The sequence below is a fragment of the Mustela nivalis genome, assembly GCF_964662115.1.
Source record: "Mustela nivalis genome assembly, chromosome: 6".
In the NCBI taxonomy this organism is placed as follows: Eukaryota; Metazoa; Chordata; class Mammalia; order Carnivora; family Mustelidae; genus Mustela; species Mustela nivalis.
Genome location: NC_139025.1, coordinates 31,756,303 through 31,778,373, shown reverse-complemented (window position 1 = coordinate 31,778,373; position 22,071 = coordinate 31,756,303). Strand labels below are relative to the sequence as shown.

At 48.8% G+C, this 22,071-nt stretch overlaps 1 protein-coding gene and 1 long non-coding RNA gene across 2 annotated transcripts in view; one reads left to right on the top strand and one right to left on the bottom strand.

The window, feature by feature from the left end:
• SUSD6 (sushi domain containing 6) overlaps window positions 1-8,976 on the top strand; it is a 94,138-nt gene extending 85,162 nt beyond the window's left edge. Inside the window, exons 5-6 of the mRNA XM_082734008.1 lie at window positions 2,350-2,777; window positions 4,929-8,976. Of these exons, the coding sequence (XP_082590134.1) occupies window positions 2,350-2,777; window positions 4,929-4,954 (454 nt within the window). The 3' untranslated portion in view covers window positions 4,955-8,976. The remainder of the gene's footprint in view (window positions 1-2,349; window positions 2,778-4,928) is intronic.
• The window catches only part of LOC309866353, a 40,184-nt gene continuing 26,567 nt past the window's right edge, over window positions 8,455-22,071 (bottom strand). The window contains exon 3 of the long non-coding RNA XR_014312594.1: window positions 8,455-15,759. This is a non-coding gene — a long non-coding RNA (uncharacterized lncRNA). The remainder of the gene's footprint in view (window positions 15,760-22,071) is intronic.

Below are 22,071 nucleotides of genomic sequence, written 5' to 3'. Positions count from 1 at the left end.
CACAGGCCCAGAGGAGCAAACAAAACTGTTTAAAATTTTTGCTTCCTGGTCTGGAATTTACAGACCAGGCCCAGGCTAAGTCCTGATGTTCTAGGTGTGATTTTTCTGTCTCCTTTTTATGTTTTGTTTGGGAGAGCAGGTTGCAGCTTTTTTTTTTTTTTTCCCAAGATTTTATTTGTTTGTTTGAGAGAGAGAGAGATTGAGAGAACAGGTAGGGGGAGGGGCAGGGGAAGAAGCAGGCTGTCCCCAGAGCTGGGAGCCTGATTTAGGGCTCAATCCCAGGACCCTAGGAACAGTAGCTGGAAGGCCGGGAAGGCCGCAGTTTAGCCTTAACCTATTGAGCCCCCAGGCACCCTGCAGCTATTTTTTTTTTTTTTTAAGGTCGTTAAACAATTAGTAAAATAAAGAGGATCTGGAGGGTACTGTTTACTTGAAGGAATCAGGTATTTCCACATAAAGTCAAGGTGATCTGCTTGTCAAGTCATTCAAATTAGGGAATATTTTCCTCTTGTAGTTATCTGGTAAGTGTGTTAAAAGTAATGGGCTGATTTTTCCTGACTTGAGTAGAAGAATGATTTGGTTTTTAATAGGGACTCTGTTTAAATTTTGTGCTGTGTGCACATACTAGGTTTTAAGCAAACAAACAAAAAGCATTTTAAGTAACAGGAGTTAAGCACATAGCAGAATGCACACTGCTTTCTCTGCCCGCTTGCCATTAGTTTCCCTTCCAGAAACCCCACACATTTCTGAGTACCACTTCTGTCCTCCTCATAGAGTCTGCACCATTTGAATTGGGCGCCACAGATTTTGTTTGCAGGTACAGATGAGGAAATCCAGAGCTAATAACAACAGTTCAGCCGTTAACCTTCTGTGTCTCTGACATAATGTACTGAGAAGGACATGCATCACAGATGACTCAGTGTTCCAGGCAAACACTGACTTGGGATCTTCATCCCAAGGAAACAGTTCAGTCCAGATTGTGAATATTCTAGGAGAAACCAGCCTGGACCCTACAAATAGTGTCAGTGTCATGAAAAAACTCTAGAGTGGACTATTCTAGAAGAAAGGAGATGAAATAAGACCAACTGCAATGCATGATCCATAATTGGATCCTCAAAAAAAACAGATAAGACAGCAGCTGAAACATCTCTTTTGGGGTAGTTAGAAAAGTGTATTATAGTCTTAGACCATTGTTCAATTTCAGGACTGTAATGATGGTGCAGTTACATAGGAGAAGATGTTCTTGGGAGGACTGTGCCAAATAATGTTTTATGAGAAAAAAATAACATACTTTCAAAATATCGGGGGCGGGGTGATGGGGTGGAAAGTGTATATGTATTAAAAAGTGATCCCAAGAAAGGTGCTTGCGTGAATAAATCTCATACACATCAAGCTGAATAAAAGGAGCCAGACACATGTACACGTGTACCTGTAGACATGTACACACACATTCATCGTATGTCCCACTCACATCAAGATCGAAAATATGCAGAACTTAGTTGCAGTTTTGAAGGGTTCAAGTTTAGGCAGTAAAACTATTAAGATAGAAAGCAAAGGAATGATTTTCGTGAAAGTTAGGGTAGTGATTAATTTCGGTGTGAGGAGGTAGGAGATCAGAGGGACAGTGGGAACAAGGGTGTCTGGGGGTGCTGGCAGCATTCTCTGTCTTGACCTTAGTAGGGGTTATACTCCAGTTACCTCTGGGATAAAGCAAGAAGCTGTATATTTTTTCTATTTTTGTGTGTTGTTTGTGTTACAATTTACATACAATTAAGTTTTTTTTAAAAAGGACAAAGTAACTGAGTCAAAAGAACAAAATTCCTTAGATTTCAACTCCAGTGTCTCACAGTGCTTCTTCTCCCTCCTTTTTTTAAAAAACTGCTTTATGGAGCTTTAATTCCCATGCCATAGAGTGTATCTACTTCCAAGTCTTCAGACAGTATATCCGCAGATAGATGCGGGCATTGTGCTCTTACGTCTACAACTGTGCTGAATGATGGCATTATTTTCAGGTCTCTAGATTCCTAGTTTCTGCACAGGTCAAAAGGGCTGGGTACCTGTGCCCAGCGGGTAAGAACAGAGTCTCTGGAAGAAGACGGAACTGGATTCACATCCCAGCTTCCTCCCTTACCTGCTGTGTGACTAGGCAGGTTACTTGACTTCTCTGAGCCTCCTCTGCACTCTTAAGTGAATTTGTCCCCGACAGGGCTCAGGTGAGGGTTCAGTGGGATAAAGCACTTAGTGCTGTGCCTGGCACACTGTACGTGCTCAGAAATGGTTGGTGCTGTTGGTGCCGTGGTATCTAGTTGTGTGTTTTAATTCTTCGTCTCTCTTTTCCTTTGGCTGCAGGCGCGACCAGGGAGTATCTGGCGACCAGGTGTCCATCATGGTGGATGGAGTCCAGGTTGCGCTCCCGTCCTATGAGGAAGCTGTGTATGGCAGTTCCGGTCACTGTGTGCCACCTGCTGACCCCAGGGTGCAGATCGTGCTGTCAGAAGGGTCTGGGCCCAGTGGGAGGAACGGGCCAAGGGAGCCGCAGTTGCAGGACCAGGGGGCCTGTTCCTCTGCCGGTGGAGAGGAGGAGGCCCCGGGCCAGTCTGGACTGTGTGAAGCCTGGGGCTCTCAAGGCTCTGAGACTGTGATGGTGCATCAGGCGACCACCTCTTCCTGGGTGGCCGGCTCAGGGAACAGCCGAGCGGCATACAAAGAAGCCCCAGATTCAGAGAACAGTGACATACAAAGCCTTTTATCCCTCACATCGGAGGACTACACAGATGGTAGGTGGTCTGTACTGAGCATGAATTAGGAGCTGCTTGGGGGCCTTGTGGGGAGTGAGGAAGGATTGTGAGCCTCTCTAATAATGGGGTACTAGGGGCAAAGGAAGCTAATACCTGGGGGGCTAGGCTATAAAATAAGGTCTCACCCTCAGCTCCTGCTGGGGCTTTGGGCTCTGTATAGGAGACTTTTGACTGTTTGTGAATCTTGATAGTTTGGAGTTTCCAAAATTATTTGTGGCTACAAGGCTGTGCTAAATCAAAGGGAGGACAGCTGGTTGGAGGCGGGAGTGGGGTCTGTTCTTCTGTTATAATTTCTATGTTCCCGAAAGGCTAGGAGTGACAAGGAGGTATGGGGTCATATTACAGTGAAAATTGGAGCTGGTCTCTCTTCAGGGCTTTCAGCAGTTTCATTTGAAACAGGAGTATGCCTCTCCTGTGTGATCGTTCTCCTGCCCTATTTCAGTTAAACCTCACATAAACCTCACAGTGATCGTGACAAGTAGGTGTTACTACCATTCCTACTTTACCGATGAGGAAACTGAGGCCAAAACATGCATCACTTTCCCGTCGATTCGTGACTGAGCTGGCATTTGAAGCCAGATGGATCTGGCTCTGAAGCCTGTGTTTATAACCCACAGTGCCATGCTGCCTCGCAGGTGACTTGCGCTTCTCTGTGGCAGGCCATCTGTAGAGGGAAATTGCCACTTCCTGACCTTTTTTTGGAACCTGAAGGGTTGAATATCAGGATTGACTCAGTCACTTTAAACAATATCTTTACATGAAACCCCAGTGTGGTTCAGGATGAGGCCTAAACCTAGCCGTTTCCCTTTGGACAGGGTGGCTTCTGCACTAACCAGGCTCCTCTGAAAGCCAGCGAGGAAACTGTGTCCTGGGAATCCTGGGCCCAGTTAATGTCTGAGGCTTAGAGTATCCTAAAGCAAAGAAGTTGGAAATTCTTGAATGCAGATCATGTTTAGGAGTTCCCTGAAATCAGCAGCATGCCCTTTCTCTTGGTGGGATAGAGAACTGAAGAAGGGGTCGCTAGACCTGACTCTAAAGGTGGAAGCCAGTAACCCCGTGGAGAGCCAGCTATACACGTATCATGTGTCTGCACTTATGGACGCCTGTCCCCAGTGCACTTCTCGGCCCTCACCTTTCCTCAGGAGCCTGGACAGGGCCTATTCTTCCCCCTTCTTCTCCTTGCTGCCTTTCTTTGTTCCATTTATTTAACAAGCATTTTTGAGAACCCATCTACACCGGTGCTAGTTAGGTTTCTGAGAGGATAGAAAGTCTTGTGAAACCTGCTGTCTGCCTGCATGGATGGTCAATCTTTTGGAGAGATCTGGCCTATATTTGCGAAATAATGGAACCAAGAGTTTTAGTGCCCATGTCGTAGTGAGTGGTGCACAGTTTATCCAGCTTGTTGCTGGTGGACTGAGCTGTCAGGACCTGATGGCACCATAGGAAATCAGGACCTCGAGGCATTGGTGGAACCCAGTGAACATAAAAGGAGACCAAGACCCAGAGAGGGGAGTGAGTTACTCAGTATCACACAGCTGGTGGGTGGCCTGAAGGAGGAGGTGGGACCTGAGCAGGGGTCTGCAGCCTCTTAGGGTGAGATTAAGGATAAAAAGAGAAGCAACTAGACCAGCAGAGTCAAGGCAGAGAGGAGGTCCAAGGTGGTGAGACCAGAGGGGATTTGAGTACTAGACTGAATATTCAGATTTTGTTAAGCAGGTATAGAGGGAAAGATGAACAAGGAAGGCCTGGAGAAAGGGCGAGGGGTTTAGAGTTGTTGGAAGGGTATGCATGGGGCTTTTTTTCCTTAAATTTTAAAATTTGTTTTAGGGAGAGAGAGAAAACGTGAGTGGGGGAAGAGGCAGAGGAAGAGAGAGGGAGAGGGAAAGCAGCAGACTTGCCATTGAGTGCAGAGTCCCCACGTGGGGCTCAGTCTCCTGACTCTGAGATCATGACCTGAGCAGAAATCAAGAGTTGGGAGACGTTTAACTGTCAGAGCCACTCAGACGCCCCTGAGTGAAGCTTTTCATGTCTTCAGACCAGGCCTGCATGGAGACCCTGAAGTGGGGTCAGGGGTGCTGCTGAGAGCCCCAGGGCGGTAACTCCTGTGCTTTCCAATCTTTCTTCCTGCAGATATCCCACTGTTGAAAGAAGCATGAGCGCTGCCATGGGCCTCTCCTCTCTGCGACGGTCCTCTCTGCCCTTCGTCCCTCTCCCTGTGGGTTTGAGCACCCTGTACTCCAGCCACCCTACCCGGATACCTGAGCCGCCACCTGTGTATCTGTGTATCTCTGTATCTCTGAGGGCCTCCACGCCCACCTTGCTGGAAACTCAAGGAAGATTCTCGCCATCTGCCTGCTGGACAGCTGGAGGAGCTGGCATTTTGCCTAGCCCGGCCTTCCCATCTGTGTCGGGGACATATTTGAATGTGCTGGACAGAACTCTTCCTCTCCCTGAGCCCTCTGGATCCCCTGCGGCCAGCTCTTTGGCGGCAGACCCCACCAGCCCGCGCGGGCCTGAGAGCCGCTGTGTTTACTTGTGCCTTCCCCCACCCCCGACCCCTCCAGTCCTCCTGTCACGCAGGCTGGTTGCTCTCCTGCAGGCCTCAGTGGCTGCACTGCTGCCCTCTGCCGCACAGGGTACCGGGCCTGGGGCTGGGGCTGGCCTGGTGCCACTGCCCTTAGCAGGAGCAAATCCAAAGGTGGCTCTGATTAGGGCGAGAATGTGGGTCCCTGGCCTGCCCTTGGTTGATAACTGGTGGCACATGTCTTTGGCTGAGGATGCAGGATGTGGAAAATCATGCCAAAGCTCCCCTAGCGCCCAGCCATCCAGCTCGGAGGTGCTGGATCCTGGCCCTGCTGAGTTTCCAAGAAGCATGGAGAAGATGCTGAGGGAGGGAAGGAAGGTGGCTGAGAATGACTGTCTTCCTAATACGCAAGTCCTCACTTCCTACTTCCAGCATCGGCCTTCCTGGCCTTGGTTTTCTCTGTTTCACTGGAGTGTAAGGGGAAGTGGCCTGCTGCCTCCTGGGTTGGATCCTTGGCAACCTCCGCCTCCTTGCTGCCCACAGGGGCCTGCGTGAATCATCGCTGGGACGGGAGAGTTGCTGAGGTGCTGCGGAATGCCCGCGAGGCCACTGGCATTGGGGGCAGTTGCCCCATTCTGGGTTCGTGGTGACGAAGGAAGCCTGAGAGGCACAGACCGAGTCTCCAGGCAGCTGCAGGCAGCTCCGCCCCAGTCCTGAGGGTCCTCGTCACCACAGTCACGTGCCTTAGTAACTGTGCCCAGGAAGCGTGCCGCTGCTTGCTGCGCCGCTGCTTTTCCTCGTTGTGTTTCCCCTCCCGCCCTTCCACGTGTCGCAGCTAACGGACGACTCCCTGCTCTCCCCGCGCACCTGGAGAGGGGCTGACTGTGCTAGACACCCCGCCTTCTAGACACCCCGCCTTGCTGCTCTGCGGTGGGTGAAAGCTTGCCAGGCAGCCTGGCCCCAGGGCTCTGCCGTCGAAGGGGGTGGGCTCCGTGCTCCCCGGTGCTTCTGCCGGGGGCTCCCGCTCGGCCGCCTGTGGCTGCTGACCAAGGCCGGGGTGGCAGAGCTCAGCCAGGCTGCTGCCATCTGCAGATGTGGCACGGAGGAGTGCTTAGTTCTGTTCTGTTTTTGAAGCACTGGGGCTAAGACACTTGTCACTGACCCCTTCTGCACCTCTGCTTGTCCCCGAGCCGCTCTGTTGGGGTAGTGAAAACAATAAAGAACCCCTGTATTTTCAGTACCTGACAGAACAGGGTAGCTCCAGGCATGAGCCGCTACAAAAATGAGGGGAATGGCCTCCTCTCAGCCTCCTGCATCCCTCTCACACGCACTTTACTACCCGCTCGTTCCCAGCCTCCTGGCACCACTGTAGTCTTCCTTCGCTCAGGGTAAGGGCAGTGCCTGCTGGGCCTGCGGGCACCCCCACGTCTCTCCCCTTCCCCACCCAGGAGCCTTCACATGCTGTGTGTAAAGCCCTGGCCGGCGTGGTTCATCTGGAGCAGGTTGGCAGGGGTGGTGGGACGCAGGCCTCTGAGGGACCCGCAGAAGACGGGGGGCCTGTCCTTGGCCTCCAAAGAGGCTGTTTCCGGAGACGTGCCTGCCAGCAGGGGCTGGCATGGGGCCCATCCGGAGGGTGGGGTCTCGACGGACCCTAGTGGCCTCATCACACATGGGCTCTCCTTTACCCACAGGGGTGCCCTTGTCTTCCTCCAGAAAAGAAAGCAGGGACAAATGGTGGAGGGATCCAAAGTCTCACTGTTGGGCTCACAGCCAGAATAGTGGTCTAGAATATTTTTTAAAATGGAAGCTCTTACCCTTTTTTATATCATTACTCTGGGTTTTCTCGCCTAAGAGATTGTGCTGTTTGTTTTGGGTTTATTCAGCCACATGGGCTTAACCCTTGGGGGGGGCGGGGGGAGGAAAGCCTTCTTCCACCTTGGCTGCCATTCACACCATCCTGGGGATCACAAGCCCAGATTTGCCTGCCTGGTAGGAAAGAAAGTCTGGATAAATGGGAAGTTAGTGTAAGCACTCTCCATCCACCCCCCCCCCCCCACGTCATTGGCTTTGCCCAGGCCTCCCATTCATCTTGCACTTCTCTGAAGCAGTTTCTCAGCCATCAGCCAGGTGCTGATGTTTCTAGGCTTCCAGGCTTTGTGGATTAGGGATTCCACAGCTGCCTCAAGGTGGAACCTGGAGGAAAAACAAGGGTGGTGGCAGGTGGCAGGCTAAGCCTAGAGTGGGTGGGAGAAACTGCCCAGGGCCGGCTTTCCAGAGCTCACATCTAGGGGAGTCCAGCAGAGGGCTTGTCCAGGAGAATGGCCCACACCAAAGGACTAAAAGTGTCTTTTTGCACACATGAGCTGACTCACTGCAGGTTTTATATCCTGGTGACTTGCTGTCACAGGCCAGCGACTTTCAAGGGCCAGTATGTGGTAAAAATCACTTAAGATTTCCGTCCCTTTCAATGCCTTAGTTTAGCAGATAGGCTCTCTGTTTTGCCATTTCTGAATTTTGTGTGCTGTGTTCCTGTTTCACTGGCGTGAACTGTGAAATGGGCTGAGTCCTAGCCACTTTGCAAGTTCTTTTGGCTTTGCAAGGCATTTCAATGTGCATTCTACTAACACTCCATTTGCAAATAGAACTTAAGCTCTTGTTGTCTTCCCCATTCATCCTTTCCTCCTCCTCCTCCCCCTCCCCTCTTTCCCCCCAGCTTTCAAGTTCTGTGGAGAAGCCTGATGGCAAGACAAGGGTAGACTTTTCCTGCTTCTTTAGTGCTGGCATAGGATCCACAGGCACTCAGCCTCTCCCTTCCTAGTTCTGCCTGAGCTCTCAAAGCACCTGCTTGCCACACAGCAGTGTCTCTTCCACTCGCAGGGAACATTGGCACATGAAGAATGGGATATGCTGCAAACACTTCTACATCCTTGCCTTTCTTTCCTCCTCACAGAGAATAAAGGACCCAGAAGGGAAGTGGTACACAAGCTTTATAGCTTAATTCCAGATGTGCTTGCTGAGGACAGTGATTCTGGGGGCTTCTCTCGGGGGTGCTGCTGGGGCCCCTGGCTCTCAGCAGAAGGCCAGTCATTACCGGTGCCCACGGAGGGGCTGGAAGAGATTTTGCTTGGCGGAAGCATGGACCGAGTGGTAGAGTAGCTGGTTCCCTGGACAGGGAAAGGCAGCAGGCTCAGCTTTGCTGAGAAGCAGCTCCTCTCAGTCTCCAGTTGAAAACCTAATCAAATTTTTGAATGAAAACCTCCAGGTTGAGGCTTCTGTCAGGCAGCAGAGCTAGCTGGAGGGCATGTAGGAGCCAAGCACTCAGATTGCCAGGCAGGAGGAGAGAGGGACACGGGTTGCATGGCAGCCCACCACACCCTGCCCTGGCTTCTTATCACACCACTATGGAATCCTTTGCAGAATGGTACTCCTATATAATGGTTTCAAACGACACGTGCATCATTGACTGTGCAGGATGTCACTCAATCAGTTTGGGTTTGCTTTATTTTATTATATATATATATTTTTTGGTATCCTGTACATTGCAGTGGGTGTGAAGATAGTATTTTAATATTTGTACAAAGTTTAATTTAATTTTAATTGTTCTATGTATATAACTGCATTTCTAAATAATAATTAAACAAAGGTTCTTATGAAGGCAGTTGTGAGAGATGTGATCCTTCCAGACAGTCCTTGCAGAAACCTGATATGGAAAAGAGAGTATGTGGTGAGAGCTCATGATGGGACGAAGCCCCAGCTCTAGGCAGGGGTCCCTAGCAAGAAGAGACGGGACAGGGAGTGTGCTGTTCAGAGACGGGAGAGCACAGGCCTTGCTGGAAACAGATTCCATGTCTCTTCAGACATCCTCAGTGCCAGCCACTGTGCTGCACTGGGACTCCGCGGAACCTGTGGCGGGAAGGCGGGCAGTTGCAACAGCATGCCTCCGCGATGAGGGAAGCTATGCCCAGGCACGGTCAGGGGACATCCTTTAGATGGAAAGGGCCACACAGCCAGGCTAAGGGGCGGGACACGACACATGCTTGTGGGTGCTTGTGGGTGCCGAGGCAGCAGAAAGCAGGTGCGGGGTTGGGGATAGAAGAAAAAGAGTGGGGCCCAGGGCTGAGGGGAGGAGGGGGCAGAGGCGGGGCGGCCCAGGCCCTCCCGAGTGAGGAGTGGGGAGGTTTGGCGGTCTTCTGTGTGGCTGCAAGTGCTCTGACAGTGTTAACAAACAATAAGTGAGCTCCCCTTTTCTGGGGGACATGCTGTCCATCTCCTAAGAGGAATGTCGGGGGATAAAACATACTGTACCTGGAGACCATGTAAGAAGCTGTCGGTCTCGGGAGGAAGGCAGTGCGAGCAGCCAGCAACCCTTCTCTGAGACAGGGAGATGGAAGCCATGGTCTGGGGAGGGAAAATGATGGGAGATCCTAGGACCAGAGGGCAGAGCACATGGAGGCGAAGAAGCCGACTGGATCAGGGCAGCTACCACAGGTGGTAAGGGAGTGAAAAGAGGGAAGATGGAGAACTTGGGGATAAAAAATCACTCTTGAATTGGCTCTGGGTTGGTAATTGATGGGCAGGATGTGTTTTTGTAATACTTAGTGTCAGGTGGGAAAACGTTTTAGGAGCATCCGTGCCAAGTCTCCCCACTTAGTAGCCCCAGTCCTCAGGTTGGGTCCACACAAGCATCACTGCCCTTTGCTGCACGGAGGTGAAGGGAAGAGCATTTCACCAGCTTCTCAAAGTCGCGGTGATACCGACGGATCTGTCCAGGTGTTCACCCCGTACCAGACAGAGCTCTGGCACTCTGTGTGTGTATCACTCAGCACTCCCAACACCACCTATAATGAAACTGAGGCATAAAGAGATGCATTAACCTGCCCGAGATGGGGCTGGGATTGAACTTGAACTCAGGTAATTCTGCGCAAGTGATCCTCCCTTCCATGTGCCATCTCGCAGCCCTGCAGATGCTGCCTGCCTCCCCAGGCCCTCACCACCCTCCCCCTGCCTTTCAGTCTCTGTTCCAACCAGGGAGCTGCAGGCACAGGAAAAACCAGTGTCCTGGCAGGGAAATCACACCATTCATTAGGGGAACAAAGGACTCGAATTTCGAATCTCGAAGAATGGGAAGTGCCCAGCACGTGTAGGGCAGGAGGCATTTCAGACCATGATAAGAAAATTCACAAAGCAGCAGGAGTTGCTCCCCCACAAGGAAAAATGTATATAAAAAGGAAAGACTGCTTATTTCCGCGAGAGGTAAGTCGTCTTTTTCGTTGGAGAACAGGCAGAAGCGTGTCCTATCAGGTAAGGAATGCTGGGGAAGGCAGCCTTGTCAACTTGGGGTCAACCATGGGCTTGTTACCTTTCTCTTGATGACTGATCGGGGAGGAAGAAGGAACAATTGCGGGGGAGGGGGCAGGGCTGGCTTTGAAGTGCTCCCCTCAGGTGGGGAAGGGTGGAGGGGAGGAGAGAAAAGGAATTTCCTCGCCCTGTGGCTGGACCCCCACCTCCTAGTTTGGAAAGTAGAGGCCACACGCCTAGGCAACAGAAGTAGTCATCTCTCTGGGAAGTCTTTCTCAGACCACTTAAAAATATTGTTAAATACACCAAAGTAACACGAAATGAGTAACATTTCCTCATTTCAGGAAATTTAGAAAACTAAAATCTTTCATAATACCACCTCCTACTGGTAATGTTGGTCTTTTTCCTATGCCTAAATATAGCCTCCTCTTTAAAAACATCATTTGTAAATAGCATTTGGGTTTTTTAAAGTTTATAATCCATTACAATCTCACAGAACATCAATCTACATCATTTTTAATAGTTGCATGGTTTTCTATTGGTAATTTGGGCTTGTAGATTGCCAAAAAAAATTTTTTTTTACATTCTTATGTAAAAAAACAAGGGTTTGACAGTATTTTAAATTATTTCCTTGGGATAAATGACTGGAAGTGGAATGCTAGATCAAAAGAAACACATATTTTAGTGGCTTTTGCTGTATCTCAAATCTCCCACCAAGAAAGTTAATCCAAATTGTACCCTCATTCCCACAGCCCCACCAGCATGGAGAATTATTTAAAAAAAAAAAAAAATAGGCCAGTTGAAAGAAAATGGTATTGTTTTGATTCACACTTGTGTCATTATTCCTGAAGTTGAATTCTGAGGAAGTATGGTTTGTCTACTATTTATAACAAAAGACATATTGAAAATTGGGCAAGTTGGATGTTTAGGATGTCCATGTTTGAGATGAAAAGTCATAACTGTGATTTCCCCTCTAGATCCAATAACGCATGATAGATGGATACACTGATACATTGATAGTTCACTCATGTCGGCTCCTGGGTGGTAGAGGAACATCTCAGGGCTTGGGGACCTTCCCATCCCAAGCCACTCACGGGGTGAACAACTGTTGGGCATTTCAGATTTTCCATGATTGCCCCAGTGCCCTCAGAAAAGAAAATTTCATAACCTAGGATTGTCCGGAACAGCCCCATCTGGAGCAGCTTGAACTGTTCGTGACCTAAGGTAGTAGATGACTCTCAACTTGGCAGGGCACTGTGGAGGCTTTGGCAAGGATGGGCTTCCTCACACACAGCCTCCCTGGAGGAGCAAGTAAGCAGCCCCCAGCAAGGGCAGCCTGTTTGCAGGTGAAGCCTGTGCCGGCCAGGGCTGACCATCTGGGGTGATTTGGGGTGTGTGAAGGAAGGTCTATGACTCGACACAAACACCAAGCATGCAGCCCGCTCTGACTTCTGGGGTGGTCTCTAAGCCCTTGAGCCTCTGGGTTCCAGAGACTTAGAGGGACTTCCCGGGCTGTAGCCTGACTATGGGATGGAAGGCCATCCCCACTCCTGCTCCAAGCACTTATTTGTTCATTCATTCAACCAAGTTTCTTTTCTTTTCTTTTCTTTTCTTTTCTTTTCTTTTCTTTTCTTTTCTTTTCTTTTCTTTCTTTCTTTCTTTCTTTTTTTAAAGATCTAGATCCACTTTATACAAAGCCTGGTATTGGATTTCAATGGCACAAAAGGGAATAAGACTTGGTCTTTGACATCAAATAGTTTGCAGACGAATAGAGAGAAAGAGATTAAGCAGCAACCTAAAACTTAAGGCAGAATTTAAAGAATGTCTAACACAGTACCAGCTCAGTGCCTGGGTAGTGAAGAGGAAGAGTTCATTTCTTGGGGGTCAGTTGTAGGCAATTTCAACCTAATACATAGTGGTTTTAAGAGCTACCAAAATAAAAAATGCTTTTCTTCTTCTTCTACTAAACTTTATTTTAATCACAAGAAAGCAATTTCAGCACACCCACAGACAAGTGGTCTGTGGAGACTGGAGACTTGAGACTTGAGACTGGAGACTTGCTGTCCCAGAGTCTAAATGAACACTGAATGGAGGGGACTTTCTGGTCGAAATCCACCAGCGCCTGGCCCCTGCCAGCAGGGGGCGTCTTCAGAAATCGCAGGATTGATCCAAGTCTCCAGCACATGGGCCAGTTGGCTTGCTCTTTGGGGTGGACAACCGAAGGGAGACTGGCTGCTTGCAAACAAGTTTCAACCAGCAACAGCCAGGTAGCGATTCCAAAATTAAGAAGTGTTTTTGGCTTTGGTGGTGTTTTATTTGTTTGTTTGTTTGTTTTTTTTTTTTTACCCTTTTGAATTGTTTCCTTTAAGACAGAGGTTGAAGAACAGCAGTAGCATCCAAATACAACACTCCTTTCTTGTCAAGTGCCTCTATCTGTCATTAGAAACATTAGAAAATGACCAAGCTGGGGCACCTGGGTGGCTCAATGGGTTAAAACCTCTAACTTTGGCTCAGGTCATGATCTCAGGATCCTGGGATCGAGCCCCATATCGGGCTCACTGCTCAGCAGGGAGCCTGCTTCCTCCTCTCTCTCTGCCTGCCTCTCTGCCTTCTTGGGATCTCTGTCAAATAAATAAATAAAATCTTTAAAAAAGATGATCAAGCTATCTTATAATGAAAGTAATACATGTTAAAACGTCAGAGATGGGGGCGCCTGGGTGGCTCAGTGGGTTGGGCCGCTGCCTTCGGCTCGGGTCATGATCTCAGGGTCCTGGGATTGAGCCCGGCATCGGGCTCTCTGCTCCGCAGGGAGCCTGCTTCCCTCTCTCTCTCTCTCTCTCTGCCTGCCTCTCTGCCTACTTGTGATCTCTGTCTGTCAAATAAATAAATAAAATCTTAAAAAAAAAGAAAAGAAAAGTAAAACATTAAAAAATAAAATTAAAAAAAAAAGTCAGAGATGACATTTCCCACCTATGATACTGTACTAGCAGAAGAAAAAGTTTAAAGTGTATATTCTCTTTGAGTATAGAGAGTATGAAGTGTACATTCTCTTTGCAAGGCAATTTGGCAATGACCATGGAGTTACAGTGCAGTTCCTGGCCCTTCTCTTGCTGAAGTCTGTTCTAAAGCCATTTGGTGGGGGCAGAGTTACAACCTCAGAAAGAGCCACAAAACAAACCCTTCAGGAGCAGTTTGGAATCGTAGGTATGTGTGTGCACTCCTGGTTTTCGGTCTACTTAAACAGATGCAGAAATTAATAGAGGTGTACTGCATGCTCACATGTACACATACACACAGATATTCCCTAGTTCTCCCTGGAGGGCTTGGGAGCACACCTAGAATTCGGATCTTAGCTTTATACTATTTTCCACTAAAAGGAACCAGGGGTCCTTGGACAAATGTCTCAATTCGGAGCTAAGGCAGGAAGATCACGTGACGGGCCTGAAAGCAAGAAAGTGTTCAAAGAATGATGAGTATAGACCCAAAAGACTCCCACTTGAAGTTTCTTCTACTGACTAAATGAGGAGCAACATGAGCACCAAGGTAAATAGGGATGGTAATGGATTATAATCCGTCGAATAAAACAGGAGGCCACGAGACCATACCGATAAACAGAAGCCTGGTAGACATTACTTTAATCAAATGCGAACAAATCAAAATCACGCATTGCCTGATGGGATGCAAGGAGAGAAACCAGCAACCTTTTCGTGATGTTCCCATTGAAATGCAACGAAAATCAAAATGTGAAAAAAACGAGACAACCCAAACTGAGTGATATGAAAGAACTGGCCTATAATCTTTAAAATGTCAGGGGCATGAAAGTCAAGGAAAGACAGAGGAATTGTTCCAGAAGGAAGGACACAGAAGAGACATGAATAAAAAGAAATTCAAGGCATCACTAACCTGGACAAACGGTATTATCGGAACTATTGGCAAAACTGAAATGGGGTGTGAAAGTAACACAACCATGTTAATTTCCTGATTTGTTGCTTATATTGTGGTTATGTAGGAGAACGTCATTGTTTGTAGGAAATACATGGTAAAGTCTTTGGAGGGGATTGGACAACATACTCCCAAATGGTTCAAGAAACGAAGCTGGTGATTTTTTCTAAACAAAATTATTTACTTTTAAATATATTGCAAAACACCTCTGACCTAGAAATTCTCATTTCAGGAATTTTTTCTACAGATTTTCTTGTTCATATATCAAATATCTTACGTGTAAAGCTAGTCACTGCAAGTGTCTAATAAAGCCAGAATTTTTTTAAAAAACACCCTAAATAATCACCAATATGGAGTTAAACACGTATGATATGTCCAAGCACAAAACAGATACGGAGAAGAGAACAATATAGCTCTGGACCAATCTACACAATACATTGTTGTATGGAAAAGGCCAAGTGCAGAAGTGTATGAATGCTATCTTTGTGTACAAGAAAGTGATACAAATAAATGTGTCCAAGTGCATGTTTTTCTACATACAGAGGGACGGTCCTGATCCACACAGCAGAGGTGCCCCTTGTGAAGAGAGAGTCCCTGGAAGAAGGGTTATCTTTTACAGCTTTTGTAATTTTGAACTTTGTAGCAAGTGAATACATTACTTGCTTAATACATTATTTCTAAAAATGCTAAATGTATGTTACCTGGTATCGGAAGGAATATTCACAAAAAAATTTGCAAATTTATCTCATCTTTTCTCTTGTTCCAAATCAGTAATCTGCCTTCTGGAAAGGAACACCCAGCTCCCCGCAGTGCCAAGTTTAAGGACAACAAGCAGTATGCATTACCTGTTCTTTCCATCTTCTTTCCCTGATAAAACAAAAATGATTTCTTGGGATCTTTGGTGTTCTGCATTGAACTGTCTTCCCCTAAAATGCATATGTGGAAATCCTATTCGGAGGAAGTGTTTTTAAAGAAGAAAGTGAGTTCAAATAAGGTCATTGGGGAGGTTCCTCTTCCAAAACGCCTGGTGTCCTTATAAGAATAGGGAATTGGGACACAAACACGTTCAGAGGGAAGGTGATGTGAAGACACAGGGAGAAGATGGCTGTCCACAAGCCCAGGAGACAGGCCCGAGACACCGCCCTCTGTTGGAACAGTCCCTGCTGGCTTCTTGATCTGGACTTCTGGCCTCCAGATCTGTGAAAAAAACAAAAACAAAAAAAAAACAAATCTGTTGTTTAAGCCCCCTGGTCTTTGGTACCTTGCTACTGCAGCCCTAGCAAACTAGCACATCCAGTCTAAAATAGGGGTTTGACCAAGACTCTCCCCAGCAACGGTGACTTCTCCAGGCAAGGGACATGAGTCCAGCATGGAGGGAGCCAGGGAGGTAAGCAGTGAGGGAGGTACGCCAGCGCCCAGCTGGAGCAGGACTTTTTCTTTTAAGATTTTTAATTTATTTATTTGCTGGAGAGAGAGAGAGCACAAGCAGGAGGAGAGGCAGGCAGAGGGAGAAGCAGGCTCCCCACTGAGCATGGAGCCTGAAGAGGGCTTGACCCCAGGACCTGAGCCCAAGGCAGACGCTTCACCCACTGAACCATCCAGGAGCAGGACTTCGAATGTCATACTAGGGATGTGAATGTGATTCCATAGGCAAGTGAGGGCTTTGGAAGGATCTGAAGACCAAATGTTGTGCTCTGAACATAGTACATTAGAAAAGAACTCAATGGACCGCGAGTTGGAGTGAGAGCCAAGCTAGAGACCACTGCGGGCATCCTGGTGAGTGAGAAGGAGGGGCAGGCCTTGGGTGGTTAGAGCACAGGGGGCTTGAGTCCGTCTGGGAAGATTGCTCACGTGTTTGGGGAGCTCATTCGGGTGGAAAGCTCTGAGCTCTGTGTTTGACTGTATGAAGAGAAACGGACAAAAGGGTCAAGAAGACTATACATCTCTATGGTGAGGGGAGGAAGAGGGGAGCCAGAGAAATGAAGGAAAGCTCTGATTGAAAATAGCATGTCAGGGGCCAGTGCAGAAGGTCAAGGAATATGGGAGTGAGGGGCCAGGACCCAGGGAAGTTTCCTTACCCTCGTTTGGGGGTAGGAAACACAGCCAGGGGGTGGCTTCTTGGGTGAAAATAGAAGTAGCTGCTCCCCACAGGAAGTTGTAGAAGGAGCTGAAGGAGAAAGGAAAGCCTGCCTTTGAAGGCAGAACCCGGTAAGCAGTGACCCAGCCCCCCCTACTTCTCCCAGTAGCAACTGGAACACTGAGGCTGCAAACACAAATTGGGGTCAGCGGGACAGTGTACAGAAAGAGGTTCTGGTCTCTTGGGGACACAGCCTCAGGCTTTACTGGGCCTGGATGCTGGCTTGGTTCTTATAATCCTGGGATGGAGAGTCACAGTATTTCTGGAAACACAAACACTCACTCACTCATGGGCCTACTCTGACACATCCGTAATTAACAGTGTGTGTTGAGCACCTACTGTGGGCCAGGGTCTGTGCCGGGCCCTAGGAATACAGAGGGGCACAGATCCATACGGTCCCTGGCTGTGAGAACTGCTCTGGTCAGCGGGATCAAGAAGAGCTCCCTTTTAGGAAGCCATAAGATGCAAAAATGCACAGGGGTGAGCTAGGCAAGGAGGGTGCCGCGTAAAAGGCCCAAGGCACCAGGAGCTCTGAAGTAGTAGGCAAGGCTCGGAGCCGGGAGAGTGGCGTGAGACCATGCTGCAGGGCTAGGCAAGTCAGCTAGGCCATGATCAAGACCTTGTCCATTGCCTAAGAGCACTGAAGCCATGGAAGGAGTTTCTCAAGGAACTGAAGTAATCTGGCGTTATCTCTAAAAGGTTCTTCTTACTCTGCTGTAGATGGATGGAGGAGGGTGAGGGCAGGTGCAGAGAGATGAGCCTCAAGAATCCTCGGGTCTCCCATCCAAGTACTAACCAGGCCCGCCCGACCCTGCTTAGCTTCCGAGACCAGACGAGATCGGGCGCGTTCAGGGTGGTGGGCGCCTGGGTGGCTCAGTGGTTTAAGCCATTGCCTTCGGCTCAGGTCATGATCTCAGGGTCCTGGGATCAAGTCCCGCATCGGGCTCTCTGCTCAGCAGGGAGCCTGCTTCTCTCTCTCTCTCTCTCTGCCTGCCTCTCTGCCTACTCGTGATCATTCTCTGTCAAATAAATAAATAAAATCTTAAAAAAAAAGAATCCTCGGGTCATCGCAGCTTACAAAAATGTAGATCAGGATCCCACAGACCGGGAGTGGGGACCTGAGACTCCACGTTTCCATGTTCCTGGTCGGTGCCCATGCTGCTGGTTCACAGACCACACTCAGCAGCAAGTGGCTTGTCCAGGTGAGCTGGTCCCTGGACCAGCTGTGTGGTCCCTGTGTGGTGGCCTGGACTGGAGCGGGGCGGGAGAAATGGAGATTAATGGAGACATCCCAGACATCCGTTGGAGGCAAACTCTTCAGTACTTGGCAACGCATAACACTCAGGGGCAAAGAGAGAGCAAAGTGTCAAAACAGGCTCTCAGACGCGGGCTTCTCTGAGAGGAGGAGACCGCAGAAGGAGCTGATGGGCCGGAAGGACGTTAGCCACTGCAGATGTCAAGCCGGGAGGAGAAAGACACCCTGTCTTCCCTCCCGCAGCCTCCCCGTGTGCTGAGATAGCAGTCCTCACACCCAGAGCACCCCGGCCGGCCTGCCCCAAATCACCATCGCGAGGCCTGTACTTGGGGCAGGAAAGCCCTGCCCATCCCGGGCAGGGCCTGCGCTTGGCTCCCAGCCCGGGGCCCCACCAGCCTCACCCTCAACAGGCCGCTCAAACTCGGAGGCCGGGCGTGGGGAAGGGCGAGTTGGGGTTGGCAGGACAGTTTGCAGGGGAGAGGATCCGATTTCCTCTGTGCCTGAACAAAAGCCGCTTTCTCTGGAAAGAACTTAAAGGAGTTGGGCGTCTGATGGGCTCGGATTTGCAGAGTCCCTTCCGCAGCCCTCGGTGCGCCGGGAGCGGCCACGGCTCAGTCCGCTGGCGCCATCTAGTGTGGATGGGGCGGCGGTGCTGTGCGGGTCGGAGCCGGGAGGCTGAGGCGGGCGTCGGGTCGGGGGAGATGGACTGGAAGAGCCTGGGACAGCTGCGGCCTCCCGGGACAGCGGAGGGGGCAGGCGACTCCGGAGTTTCTGAGCAATGAGTCTTGGGCTCTGTATGGAGGTTTTAAAGTCTGCTCCTAGGGCTGCCCAAACAGGGTAGCTTAAAGCAACAGAAATTTATTCTCACAGTTTTGGAGGATAGAAGTTCAAAATCAAGGGGTCATTCATCCTCAGAAGGCTCCCGAGGGGGACATCTTTCCTTGGCTCGCCCTGCTGCTGGGGCTGCCAGCAGTCTTTCCTGTCTGACGGTTGGTTCACAGATCACTCCAATGCCTGCGGCTGCCTTCAGTCTCCCCTGTGTGCCTGTGTCCAAATGTCCCTCCATTATGAGGACACCAGTATTCGGATTAAAGCCTACCCAACCCAGCATAACCTCATCCTAACCTGATCACATCTGCAAAGACCGTATTTCCAAATAAGGTCACACCTATGGGGACTGGGGGTTCGGACTAGAGGGGATCTCTTGGGGGACACACGTCAATGTAGAAGTGACTCCTGTCATCCAACAGCCGTTCCCTGAGCATCAGCAAAGTCCCCCCCACTCCCCGCCGCCCCCGGTGCTGGGGGCTGGTCTGTCCAAGCTGACCAGCAGACCTGCTCCTCCTCCCTTGAGGTTTTCACAGGGGGCTCTCTAAGTCTCCTCACTGATCTGCCCCCTCCCGGTTCACCCGTGACTCCTCAGCACCCAGAGGAAAAAGATGTTGGAAAGGAGGACGAGGAAGGGTAAGAGAGAGGCAGGAAAGGTGGCCGGAATGATGAGGAGGCAATGACACAGGGGCACAGGCGTGCAGAGCAAGAGCCTAGAGCTTTGCTGAGCGCATGACATTGGAGTTGGGTCTTGAAGCCATAGGAGTTTGCCAGGAAGGAAAAAGATAAACAAGGGTGGGGGACTTGTAGGCAGAGCTGAAGGTGTGGGCCATGGCCTAGAGGGGTGTCAGAGGCTGTGATGTTGGGGAGCGCGGAGGAGTCTGGTGTGGCTGGAAATGAGGGTGTGTGGTTGGAGGGGTGCTGCCTGAGGGCATAGCTTGGAAGACAGTGGCTCTATGGGGAAGGGTTTTGAGGACTGTCCTCAGGGCTTTAACTATTATCCTGTAGGTGGAGAGGTACTTGGAAGTTTCCTGTTTCTTTGTATCTTCATGTATTACAACATTTTTAAATAGAACATGAGAACATAAATTACCAAAAAACAAACCCAGCCATCCTCCTTTAACTATAAAATGAAACGAAATACTATCCAGCTGTTATAAATGAGGGACTACAAACTTACATAGGGGTACCTACATGCTACATTTTTTCAAAGTAATTTACTCATGTGACCACATTATAAAAAAACACCACACGCACAACTATACATGCATATATCCTCAAGCAAATGGGTGCAAACATTCAGAAATAACTAGACCCAGTAAATGGTTTAATAACTTTATGTAATTTTATGTTCTGTGAGCATTTTGTACGCTAGAAGCAGGCATTCATGTTTTTTATCTTATTTTATTTTTTTAAGTCTATTTTTTTTTTAAAAAGATTTTAATTTAGAGAGAGAGAAAAGGAGAGAGAGGTGGTGTGGGGGGTTGCAGAGAGACGCAGGGAGAGAAGGAAAGAGAATCTTAGGCAAACTCCCCATGGAGCCCAGAGCCCCACACGGGGCTCGATCTCATGACTCTGAGATCATGACCTGAGCCAAACCAAGAGTTGGATGCTTAACTGACTGAGCCACCCAGGCAATACTTTTGTTAAGTTTATTTTTATTTGTTTATTTAATTTCTATACCCAATGTGGGGCTTGAACTCAGAACCCTGAGATCAAGAGTCATATGCTCCGGAGCGCCTGGGTGGCTCAGTGGGTTAAAGCCACTGCCTCCGGCTTGGGTCATGATCCCAGGGTCCTGGAATCGAGCCCTGCATCGGGCTCTCTGCTCAGCAGGGAGCCTGCTTCTACCTCTCTCTCTCTGCCTGCCTCTCTGCCTACTGGGATCTTTGTCTGTCAAATAAATAAAATCTTAAAAAAAAAAAAAAGAGTCATATGCTCCACCAACTGAGCCAGCCAGCAGCCCCCCACCTTGGAGGTTTTAAAGTCTGCTCTAGGTGTCATAATTACCAGGGGTAGAGACTGTGTAGCAGGCAGAGAGCCATGACAAAGGTCCAGAGGGTCTCCTAGGTAAAAATTGAAATATAGTATTACCCCCACTTTATGGTAGCACTTAGTCCAGAATAAAACCATGTTGCCTTGAAACTTCCCCAAAATACTTCCCACAAGCCCCTGGTTGCACTTCACTGAGGTGTGCAAGCTTCACTGGTGGCCAGTACCAGGAAACCTGATCTGTGTTAGTTTAGGTTGGTCCCTCATAGTCTGGATCTGGGCATCACCATAGTAAAGGAAGTGTCTTTTAATCTCCAGTTTGCTGAGTGTTGTTAAAAATAAATGAATGTTTTGCGGGTGCCTGTGTGGCTCAGTGGGTTGGGCTTCTGCCTTCGGCTCAGGTCATGGTCCCGGGGTCCTGGGATGGAGCCCCAGGAGCCCCAGGAGCCCCAGGGGCCCCAGGGGCCCCAGGGGCCCCACGTCTGGGGGGGGGGGTCTCTGCTCAGCAGGGGGCCTACTTCTCCCTCCCCCTCTGCCTGCTTGTGATTTCTCTCTGTCAAATAAATAAAATCTTTAAAAAGAAATGAATGAATGTTTAATTGTATCAAATGCCTCTTCTGCATCTATTAAGATGGCAACACGTTTTTCTTTAATTGTTAATTATTTATTAACAATTAACAATTGTTAATGTAATGTACTGAATATTGATAGAATTTATTATTAAATTATCTAAATTATCTAAATTAATTTATTATTATTAAACTATCCTTATAGGGGCACCTGGTTGGGTCATTTGGTTATGCCACTGCCTTTGGCTCAGGTCATGATCCCAGGATCCTGGGATCAAGTCCCACATCTGGCTCCTTGCTCAGTGGGGAGTCTGCTTTTCTCTCTGCCTCTGCCTCTGCCTGCTGCTCTGCCTGCTTGTGCTCTCTCTCTCTCTGACAAATAAGTAAATAAATAAATAAAATCTTAAAAAAAAAAGAAAATCACAAGAGAAAAATACATTTATAGTATTGTACTGTATTTATATATATTAAAAAAACCTTTGTGTAAGTGGACTCATGAAATTCAAACCTGTGTTTTTCAAGAGTCAACTGTACTTCCATTGCTCACTTCTAAATAAGTGTCATTTCACCTTTAACCATGAGCTATTTGGGAATAAATTGCTAAGTTCTCAAATGTGGATTAAAAATACTTTTTAAAAAAATTATTGCTTTTTTTCGGGTGCCTGGGTGGCACAGTGGGTTAAGCCTCTGCTTTTGACTCAGGTCATGATCTCAGGGTCCTGGGATTG